This window comes from Ostrea edulis, chromosome 1 (genome assembly GCF_947568905.1).
Source record: "Ostrea edulis chromosome 1, xbOstEdul1.1, whole genome shotgun sequence".
Lineage (NCBI taxonomy): Eukaryota > Metazoa > Mollusca > Bivalvia > Ostreida > Ostreidae > Ostrea > Ostrea edulis.
Window position 1 is genome coordinate 92599152 of NC_079164.1, and position 12180 is coordinate 92611331.

Below are 12180 nucleotides of genomic sequence, written 5' to 3' on the forward strand. Positions count from 1 at the left end.
TGCTCAGCCAATCAAATTGCATGTTATAAAAGAAATTACATATTCCTGTTGTAAAGAATTTTTATATGCACTCACAGTGTTACAATATCTGCATTGGCAGCATTAATGGCAATTTTCAGAGGGTCCTGGAATGAAGGAGATAAAAGAACACTGGCAGATAAAACCAAACAGTAATCATGGATAAAAACACACCTTTTAAAATTCTCACAAACAGGTGTATTCAATTAACACTTGTCAGGATTGCGTAACAGTTGATAGTGTAACAAACCTGCCCACTCTCGTCTTCAGCGTGTAGATCTGCCCCTCTCTTTAAGAACTGGCACACTTGTCTGTAAACAAAAACAAAATATCTGTAATAAGCTTCACAGGTAACAGAATTAGTACATTGATTTTATTGGGAAGAAAGGTGAGTGTTTGATTATTCCGATTTCCCTTCAGATGCTGCTCGTACCCCGTGTGTCCTTTGATAGTGGCATGGTGAAGAGGAGTTCTTCCCGACTTGTCTTTGCGGTCAACTTTGGCACCATTCAACAGCAGAAATTCTGTGACTGTTAGTGAACCCTGGAAATATCAATGAGTGGTACATTTTCATGACAGGAAGTACACATACTTGCTTGAGAAGTCACATATATTTATTATGCACATCTACTAGTAGCTTTCCTGTTTAAAATGACCATGTTATTAGAGGGTTTAGCCATAACTTCCAAAGTTTCAAAATCAAAGTGTTTCATAGCTTAATCTCTATCCTGAAGTTGGCAAAATTAGGGAAATAATTATAAGTCATGCTGTCCTGCTCACTTTGTCTACGGCTTTCATCAGTGGTGTCTTCCCATCCTCCTCCTGGTTAACCCAGTTCGGGTCGGCTTTGTTGGCCAAGGCCTCCAACATGACGGGGAGATTACGGGCCTGTGTGGCCTTGTACAGCAGCAGATTAGGGTCAAGTTTACTCATGTCTTCCCAAGAGGTTGTGGAAGTGGTATCATCAGCCTCCTCCAAATCTGACCCTTCTGAACTTTCAAGGTCAATACCTAGAGAATTTTCTTTTTATCATTTCTACATGATTATAACAAGCTCTCTGACAAAAATATGAATCTGATCAATTTGATTCAACAATAAATCCATACCCTTAATATGGAAAATTTCAAGTCTTGTAATATACGAGGGCGAGTCAATAAGTAACCAGTCTAACGTATTTGTGGTTGAGATCCACTTCTTCTTTTTCGATGTAATTGCTCTCTAGTGTGATGCACTTAGACCAACGGTGTTCAAGTGCCATCAGCCCAGAACTAAAATAGTCAGGGTCCTGAATGAACCCACTCCTCAACTGCTGTCACGACTTTTTCGTCAGACCGGAAATGACGTCCACGGATATCCTTTTTCAAATTTGGGAATAGAATGAAGTCGCTAGGAGCTAGGTCAGGCAAATAGGCAGGATGTGGTATTAATTAATACCCATTTCGCCCTTCAGCATCCATTACAACTTTGCAAGTGTGGACTCTTGCATTGTCCTGTTGCAGCAAAACACCTTTAAAGAGTTTACCTTGGCGTTTTTCAAGGATGGTGGTTCTCAGCAGGTCTAGCAAATTTGCATAGTACACTCCAGTTATTGTACTTCTCTTGGGTAAAAAATCCAACATAATAACGCCTTTTGCATCCCAAAATACTGTGGCCATCATCTTGCCAGCAGATGGTTGCATCTTGACCTTCTTTGGCCTTCACCAGACGCAAAAGAAAATCGATCTTTTGACCTAAAACACTTCAACAAGGCGCTGCATACTGATGCTCTGGTTGTCATTTGCTCATCGCTAAGGGATTTGGGGACCCAACGGGCTGTTAGCTTGACCATACCTAAACTATCATGTAAGATTGTTGAAATGCTACCATGTGAAATGCCTAATGCCTGCGCTATTTCTTCCACCTGAATTCGCCTATCAGAGTATACCAGATCCCAAACTTTCTTACACATTTCTTCATTGGTGGCATCCAGTGGGCGTCCAGACCTGGCTTCATCTTCTAAAGATGTTCTACTGTGTTTGAATTCCCCTACCCAGAATTTAACCTGAGTATAAGATGGTGCAGAAGACCCATAAACATCGGCTAACTCGCTGTGTATTTCCTTGCCTGTTTTACCTTTTAAATACAAGTACTGAATTTAACACGGTACTCAACTTTAGATGAAAAGCATGCCTTTGCATCACTAGCCATGTTTGACATTCAATATCTTATTAATGAGTGACTCGAAAAAGCGTGCGATTTTGTACCCTGGTATAAAACATGTATTGAAACAAGGCATGAAAATTGTGACCATCTCAGTCAATCGGAAATGGGATAGGCTGGTTACTAATACGGGACTTTCGAAATATGGATCCACTCGACTTTTATCGCGCGTTGAACGTCAATTGTAGGGCATGTCACTTCCGGATTACAATAACAACAAAGTAAACAAACATGGAATTCTTCAATTGCTATCAAATTCCTGCATTTAAATGCTATCTTTGAAAGAAAGGAATTACTACAACCATTTTATAGGAAAATGCATTTGATTAAAATATGCGAGTTGGCGAGAGAAATAAATCTTGGGAATATCTTGAGGATATCGGTAAAACCTCACGCCTTGCATCCAATGATACGTGTCTAAATGCACCTTTTCTCCTCCATCTAATTTACACCCAGGTACTAGGCACCAATAGTGACTCCGATCGTCATCGTGGGATTGCTCATAGCTCTTTACCGACCGTGTGCTAGCTAAACACCATTTGTATCGATGTCAACTTTGCCCTACAATTGGTTATTATCACGTGACCGTGGTGTGTAAACGTCAAATATAATCGGTCGTTCTGGCACATCCCGAAAGTTCCATATTGACTCACCCTCATATATACTTGCATAGTAGTCTGATAAACCATAGTACAGCTGTTCTGATAACAGAAAATGTCAACCATGTATTCTAAAATTCATATCACTATGGTAACCACACCTTTCCCCTTCTAGCCAAGAGTTGAACAAATTTGAATCTTCAGTAATGAGGATAATGACATATATTTTGATAAATTCGTAGCTTGATAATTCTTTAAAACAACATATGTTGTATTTTGCATCCCCTAATATGTCACCCTCATTGGCCACAAATCACCTGATATGAAGGTATGTTCACTATACAAAATAGCTTTCAGATTTTACAGTTTTCTAAATGACACACTATATTCAGTTTTTCTTCATTAGGTATCTTGTCTTGGGAAGAGGAATGGTATAGCATTCACCCTCTATCTCCTTTATCTAGTAGTGCTATGTGCCAAGTTTGGTTGAAATAAGTCGACAATCAGACAATATACAGATTGACGACATGACAAGAAATGCATAGTTCAACATTCAGCTGAAGTCAGTTAACAAAGAGCAAGGTAGGATAAGAGTCCCACTTCTCACTTAAATTTTAAAACAGACTTAGAATTGTGAAACCTAGCAGCGATTTTATTCCTTATATAACTGATACCGATAAATGGTACCATTCCCAATGCCAAAAACCATTGATTTTTTCCAATTTTGAGACTAAAAATTCCCAATTCACTTGCCAAAAAATAGATCACTGACATCGTAATTTACTTAGTCTGAAACATTGTACGAGTTAACTAAAATGTTCACTTTCGGTATTAAATTGAAAGTACAGATCACGTATTGTAGTGCTATGACAATTCTAAAACGAGCCTACGATGATTCCTTGTCTCACAACAGCAAATATTACCATATAAAAAGTTTGTAAAGTGATGAATACTTCTTGTTTTGTTCTTTCTCTTCTTTTGTTTTGGTTGAAATCATTTGCCGATACGTTGGTAGAAAATTCCCAATTTGTTCGATTTTGACGCTATTTTTCCCAATTGAATGGGTACCGGTACCAGTACCAATGGGTAGAAAAAAATCGCTGCCTAGTAATAAATGGGTTCAAGATGATGTCTATAGAAATTTATAATCATTATCATGAATCTAAGTGACTAAAGATTGTCAAGGATTTGAGCAAATTTTAGAAGAAATGGCACATTTTTGTTGAATTTTACATTCATTTAGCTTTGGAAAAACATCTAGATCTAGCACATGTTTGCTCATGAACCATTTTAAAATCAATGTTGCAACTCCAGATACTGGTGTACAATTTGAGAGGTAGGCAAGAGTGTGCTCTATATTTTCCAAAGCAATACATGCTTCAATTTTGTCAATTTTTGGCCAAAAAAAAATAATCACGAAATTCAGAATTTTTAGTAACTTCATGACCATCCTGCTAATTTAGAAAATGCTGTATGTTAAAACTGATATTCATTTCATGACAGAAAAATAATGATATATAGTTTTGTACATGTTGAATTCTCAAAAATGGCGGCCATAAACTCACTACTTCTAACACATTGAAAATGTTGAGATTTTCTAGATTGAGAAAAACAAGTTTGTTTTGATTCAATTTGACTTCCAAGTTTCATCAATAAAGGTTAATGTAGATAGTGCTAATTAATAGAACTATTAGAAATAACAAACCTATCAACAACTTATCAGAAATGTGCGTACTTCTTCCGATATTTTCTATTTCCTTTCCAAATACGATGACATCAGCACTGACACCAAGTCCACTGTCATTATCCCGACCACTGCTATTGCTGACTGACAAAACAGCTGTAGAGAAAATAACGCTCATTAGTCACACCATTTAATATAGGATGGTGAATTTAACTGCTTCGAAGTGTACTCATTCCAATATCTAAAAACAGTCTGCATGTACTTCAATTTCTAAATGAATTACTTCTAAATTATGCCAGTGATATTCCTTAATACAACTAAAACTTTAGTAAGTATATATTTTGAATACCTAACAGGACTTGTGTAAGAGAAATCTTTTTTTGTACAAACCTATATTTTCAGCAATCATGCACAATGCCTGTAGCTTAAGAATTTTTGTGTAGGAAGAAGCCCAACATTTACATATATAGACTGCTTCATCATTAAAACAAGCATGCGCTGTACATTTCACAAAGCATCAAACTTGATGCAGTAAGCTGTCAATCAATGAGATAAGCCAATCAAAGAATAAATTCATCATAAACAGTGTTGTAATATTTAATGTACATGCTGCCAAAGATTGAAATGTTTTCTTAGCACTGCATTAAAACAAGAGACCCACAGGCCTTATTGGTCACCTGAGTATTATTTATACAATGTACTATAGCAATTATAGTACATGTATATTAGTTTAAAAGGACTATAAAACTTAAATGCCCCTTAAAGTGCCTATACTGATGAAAGACTTTGCATAATATAACATGATATTAAAACGATATGACTAATACACCGGTTTCGAGATACATTAGAGTTATTTCCCTTCTGAATATGGGTTAGTATCAAAAACCTGGATAGATCTACTTCCCAGTTCAAAACCAGTATTCACAAGTTGCATCCTGCTTTCAGGCGACTTAACATAGATTCGCCAAAGGTCTCTGTCGCGTTGCACACAGTAAACATCGTTCACTTTAGCACTTGCTGCTACTGCAATATCATAGTCCGATATATATTTGTTCTTTTCAGTCTGAATATCCCTGTTTCTTAAGTATACTGGTTTTTGTGTACATTCCATGGCCATACTTGGAGTTGTACACGTCTGGTAGAACACACTTAGATTAAGAGCGTGAGCTGATCGTGAGTAGATACTCAGTATTCACAAAGTAAACACAGTATAAAACATACAAAAATTCAGAAAAACACTCCAAAAAGACTATCCTGAGTCAGAGTATATACGCTGCACACAAACGGTACCGATGTTTTTTTGCAAATCCCATAGAATTGTGCGAAAACTGTCAAAAACGACGGAGCAAAAAGAACACAGCCGTTCTTCTCTTGCTCGTCACGTGACCTCCCATTTCTTTCCATTTATTTCTTCCCAAAATGTTTGATAAAATTCACATGGTATTCCATCCAGACCAGGAGATTTATTGCTTTTCATATTTAAGAGTGCCTCTGAGCATTCCTGAAGTGAGGGAAATATTTCTAATTCATTTTTCTCCTTATCTTTCAATGTAAATTCTAAGTCTATAGCATTTATATATTCGTTGATATCCGTGGTTTGTATATTATTTGTTCTATATAAATTTTCATAAAAATTGCACATATTGTTTAGTATGTCATCATCATCGAGTATGATATCACCAGTTTCTTCTCTTAAAGCTTTAACTACATTATTTATTTGTCTTCTCTTTTCTAAATTTAAGAAGTACGAGGTATTCTTTTCTCCTTGTTCTATCCAATTGGCCCTAGACCTAACCTGTGCACCTTTTGCTTTTTTATCTACAAGCTTTGATAATTCATTTTCTAAATTTCGTTTTTGATTCATGTCAATATTATCCGCAGGTAATTCCTCAATTTTTTTGATTTCCGATTGTAAATAGGCTAACTTACTTTTATATGATTTATTTATTTTCTTTGAAAAGTCTATACAGAATATTTTTATGTTTCTTTTTAGAGTTTCCCATGATTCATGCGGTTCTACTTCATTGAAAGTGTAATTTGATAGATATTTTTTCATTTCTTCGACGAAGTCCTGGTTTTTTATCAGCGAGACATTAAATTTCCAATAGCCCGGTCCTCTTAATTTTTCATTTATAATCAGACAGAACTGTAGACTTAAATGATCTGACAATCTAACACCATTTGAATGAGACCCTGGGATTTTTTGTAAACAAAAAGATTCACATTGATAACAAAAAGACTTTGAGATAAAAATGTAATCGATTCTACTCGTAGCTATATTTTCACCATTGCACCAGGTATATCCTTTATTATTTGGTTTAACTTTTTTCCACAGGTCTATGAGCTCCAACTTATTTAGGATACTATTTAAGATATTCACACTTTTGTCTTGTTTATTTTCATCTAAAGAACAATTGAAATCACCCCCTATGAGCATGTTCTCTTGACACTCCGCATGTTTTTTTATCCAAATATTCATACGTTTAAAAAAGCCATACTTTGCATTTATATCATTTGGTGCATATATGTTTATTATTGTTATAATCTTGTCGTCAAATTTAATATTTAGTAGTAACTTTCTTCCATCGTTAGATTTATGGATATTCAATATTTCATACGCCAAATTCTTTCGAAAAAGAATGGAGACCCCTCTACTGTAGGGCGAGTCTGAATAACAATGTATTGCTTTTCCAAACCATCTAGCATTATAAGCAATAGTATTTTTTTCAATATAATGCGTTTCCTGTAAAAGAATAATGTCAAAATGACTATCTGAAATCCATGTGTTTAATTTAGTACGCTTTTCAGTGGTATTTAGCCCTCTACAATTAACAGAAATAAATCTCAATCTATTCATTTATTGGCTGTTTACTTTCCTGACGTAGACTTGTTGCTGGCTCGGGTTCCGCTCCGTTGCTTCGAATTTGATCTGTTTACCTGCATCTGTCTCGCCAGATTGTCTAGCATGCGTCCGAGCTTGTTTTGGCCGGGCCATCGTTGCATAACAGTATGAATGGTTCCTACATTGTTTAGCCCCGTTCCCCAGTATGTGTCCCACGTTGCCTCGGCCAAGATGTTGGTTTTCTTGATTTTACCAAGCGCCTCGCGGAATTCTTCACACTGCTTGATTTTGGACTCCAAAATCTCCCTCATAACTTCATCCCGAGAATCCAACCATGCATCGGAGACAAGGATTTGATTTCCAATCCGTTTTGCGTCGAGAGCAGTCTCTGCATTACTTATGGATTCCGCTTTGTTGAGATCGCCAGAACGCATTGCTTTCACGTGTTGAAAAGCTTGTTCGGCAGACGAGTATGTTGCCCCAAAAATTTTCAGCTCCGTGGGGAAAAAGTTGGATAACGGGTTATCCTGTCCCGCAAAAGCCACCACGTCCTCCTGCTCTGTCACATATAGTGTGCATTGCTTGGATCCCGGTGAATGTCCTGGCTCCTTGCAGATCCTACAACATGCCTCATACTCACAATTGTTTTTATAGTGATCGTCCGCCCAGCAGTTAGTACACTGCTTTTTTGTCTCCCTGCTGGGTTGACCCTTATGAACGATGGTACATCTTAGGCCCGCACAGGTAGTAGTTCTTGGTAGAAATTTCCCGTCCATGGGCGACATGTAGACGAACCTGTTACCATTATGGAAATCAGTCATCCTGTGTGAAATGGGGTGTCTGATCTTCTCTAGCTTGATGTCACTTGTGAGCTTTGCACCATGTTTTTCTAACATTTTTGATACACAATTGTCATCGACAGATATTGGTAGGCCTTTGATAAGCACTCTTATCACTTGAATTCAACTGATACACAAAGGAATAACAGTATTCAGGGAGTAATTAAATACATGGAATTCTTATCCTATCACGTTATTTCGTTGCTCATAGGTATCATTTCCAGGATATTACTTTCAAATATGACATTGTTTTTATGTTTTTGCTTTAGTAAAACATTTCTTTCGATAGTTTTTTGTATTTCCTACATTTACAGATTTAAAGAAAAGTCGCTTTTCATACATTTTATTGTCATCCTCACTGACTGTAGGTTCACTCTGTCCCACTTAGGCACTCAAACTTCTACTAAATGTACCTCCTACACAGGAAAGCTCTTATCTTGAAACTGGTGTATTTGGACCCATCCTATAGTCAAAACCCTGGGGTTGTAAAATTCATAATTTTGGTACATCTTTTTCTACTTTTTCCTAAACATGCATTTAGTTTTTATACTGTATCAGCAAACTTAAAGAAGTCTTTCAAATGACAAAGACAATAATCACTAAAATAATTTTGGCCCAACCCTGGAACCAAAAACCCTACCTCTGGGATCATGAAATTTCCAATTTTGGTAAAGAAATACCTACTCATTTTAGTTTGCATTTAGTATCAATAGCATTAAAAAAAAAGATATTATTCAAACGCTTTACACATATACACTATACATACTAAGTTTGATCCTGCCCTGGAGTCAGAACCTTTACCCTTGGGATCAAGAAATCTATAATTTTTGTAGAGGCCTTCCTGTTCTATATCACTATGCATTTAGTATTCCTTACAGATGTGCAGTTATAGAGAAGATGTTTGGAATATTTGTCAGTGTTTGGCAGTTTTCATCCTGCCCCTAAGGCCCCAGCAGTGCAGAAGCCTTGAAATTTACAATTTATATCATCCAAATAAAAAAAAAATGGAATGGTAGTTACATGTATCAAGAAGTTAAAGATGTTCAATTGTAAATACATTTAATCACTGACCATTTTTGTCCCACTCCAATACCAGAACCCCTACCTCTGGGGTCATCAAATTCAAAATTTTGGCAAAGGGCTACCTGCTCATTCTAAATATCTATTTAGTTTCAATTTAGTATCAATAGCATAAAAGAAGATGTTTTTAAATGTTTTACACATAAAAACTATGTACAAAGTTTGGTCTCATCCTGGAGTCATAACCACTACCCTGGAAATCATGAAATTTACAACTTTAGTAGAAGCCTTCCTGCCCTACATCACTATGCATTTAGTTTTTCTCATACATGTGTGGTTGTTGAGAGGAAGATTTTTGAAAATTGGTAAATTTTTGCCCCGTCCCTAAAGCCCCAGGGGTGCAGGAGTCCTGAAATTAACAATTACGCCCCCCTTGTCCAAAAGATGTTTCATACCAAATTTGAAAAGAATTAGAATGGTAGTTATCAACAAGAATACGACGGACGAACACTGACAAACTGCAATAGGTCACCTGAGTTCTGAAAATATCAGTTCAGTTGGTGAGTTTAATGTTCATATAATATCATGTCTGTGAATAGGAAAATGGTTCATAAAATAAAGTCATATGGTTTATATACACAATAGGTGTCACTGATATGATATAAATTATCTTTAATGCATGTATTTATTAATAATGAAAACAGTTTGTGCTACAAAGCAACAGAATATTTTGAGTGATTATGAGGTTAGTTTTTCAGCTGTTCAATCTTTTTTATTATTATAACTTGTTTTAGTTTATCTTTTTACATTGTTGTGTAACATTATTACAAGGTTTAGTATCAGAGATTAAATTGAAGGAAAATGTTAGTATGACAGTTGAGATTACTGATGGCTTGGCAATCTGGAAGTTCACTACTAGAGCTTGTTTCATACTACTGTAACAATAACCTAAATTAACCTTTGTGAAAATATGACGTGTTTAAAGACACATTACATATAAATTCATTTCACAAAATCAAATCTTCATTTAACTTTCACGAATACAGTCTGTTTACAGTTTTGGTAATCTACATATTCTATGACTAGCATATTTTTCTACAAGTATCTTATCAGTCTGGATAAAGTACTACAGATGCTTTCTTTTGCCACATTAATAAATCCTGGAATATTATATTTTCTACTTCCAGTGCACCGGTTTCATCAAATTTACAAATGTATTGTTATATTCATTATTAATGATTTTGTGTTTTGTCACAGCATCAAAAATATGTTTACACTGCACAAATTAACCAACAGATGTTTTATCCATTCACTTCAGAGATATTCAGAGAAATATTACAATCTCCTCACAAATTGTCTCGTGCAGTAGAAACAGTATTGTGCTGTCTACAAATGTTTGAAAGATGCACCAGTATCAGCTGCAGACAAAAGCTTGAATCTTACCTCCCTCTACAGGGGCTGCAAAAAGTTGTCCCATACATTTTACATATATAAAAAAAAACTTAATAAGAAATCATCACATGTTGGTATGTTGGCAGCCATATATGATAGATGTATTTTCACAAAGGCCCAGAGCAAATTTTTTCTAATTGCATATTTACAATTGGTTCATCTTGCTTCTCTAGAAATATATGTACTAGCTCAAAAATACATATATGTCACTTATATAAAACTTTTTATATGATGGTTTAATATCTCAACAAGATGTTCCAATATTATAGAAAATATTCTATTCACACCAAAGCATATACTTTCAAATGAATTAAAGCACTTGTTATCCTGATACCTATATAAATGTATGAATTAATGATGCAAAGGTAATTTTCTGAGCTATTCTGTTGTGAAAGCAAAATGACTGTTACAGAACCTGGAACCGAAAAAACAACACATGCATGCAACTTTCAAACCAGGTAAAATTTCACATGAACGTCAATTGAAGAGAATTTTGGGTACACAACTGAGATAAAATTCTGCATACAGTCAAAATGCAATCACACAAAAAACTATATACCTTTAGTTTTGTAAAATAAGTTTGTGCTCAAAGGCAACCATAGCAATATACAACAGCAACATTCAAGGACAGGTTGCAAAGTCAAGGTCATACCTTCCATGATTCCACTGGTGAGGTCTGAGTCTTCCTCAGAATTATCCTGTGACTCAGCAACATCTCGAGAGGGTGATCGTTTGGGTTTCCGCCTGACACTCCAACCTTTGACCTTATTTGAAGATTTTGGTCCAGGTAATTTACTTACAAATGCCTTGTCTAAGTATTTAGCCCGTATAAATGATTCTCGGATTGATCTGTTTAGTGAAATATATGACATCTGGTTACTCTTTGTTACAATCATGCATATAATTTATAAGTAGCCCTATATTCATTGTTGACTGCAGATAAAAATGAAAATGCACATCCTTCAAATTTAATTCCATATCCAAGAAAAAAATTCAAATCAGAACCTAGACCCTCTTGGAAATCAATAATTTTACAGTAAATAAAAAAGAATTTATACTGCCAATTCTTGTAACCTTGACCTATTCTAAAATGACCTTGGTTTAAGATAATACTCCTGCTTCTGATCCTAAACAATGTTTGTACAATGTAGCAGTGTGAGCTGCTTCACATCAAATAGACAGATTAATGGATGGACAGAATTACTGAGTGATCTGTATGCACATCCTATAAACTCTGTCTGCAAAGGTTATGATACTATAAGCATACTGTTTCCTCAAATCAGCTTTCAAAACTGTGGGTGAATAGGGAGAACACGTGTAATGATAAAGAAATGCTTATCGTCATAATCTGTATTTGTTGTCCATATTGAAATTGATGATGAGCATATCACACAGCATTCTTATTTACCTGTTTCACTCTTCATTTACCTGTTGCACTCTTCATTTACCTGTTGCACTATCATTCTTAATTTACCTGTTGCACTCTTCATTTACCTGTTGCACTATTGTTCTTAATTTACCTGTTGC

At 35.6% G+C, this 12180-nt stretch overlaps 1 protein-coding gene across 7 annotated transcripts in view; it reads right to left on the reverse strand.

The window, feature by feature from the left end:
- LOC125673869 (arf-GAP with coiled-coil, ANK repeat and PH domain-containing protein 2-like) overlaps window positions 1–12180 on the reverse strand; it is a 78128-nt gene that overhangs the window by 6162 nt on the left and 59786 nt on the right. For 2 of the 7 annotated variants that reach the window (XM_048910800.2, XM_048910783.2), the window contains 7 exons: window positions 11306–11502; window positions 10645–10659; window positions 4522–4656; window positions 799–1028; window positions 452–561; window positions 269–329; window positions 76–125 (listed from right to left, as the gene is read on the reverse strand). In XM_048910800.2, coding sequence (XP_048766757.1) covers window positions 76–125; window positions 269–329; window positions 452–561; window positions 799–1028; window positions 4522–4656; window positions 10645–10659; window positions 11306–11502 — 798 coding nt within the window. The remainder of the gene's footprint in view (window positions 1–75; window positions 126–268; window positions 330–451; window positions 562–798; window positions 1029–4521; window positions 4657–10644; window positions 10660–11305; window positions 11503–12180) is intronic. The other 5 variants (XM_056166246.1, XM_048910815.2, XM_056166237.1 and 2 more) reach the window with 3 other exon arrangements.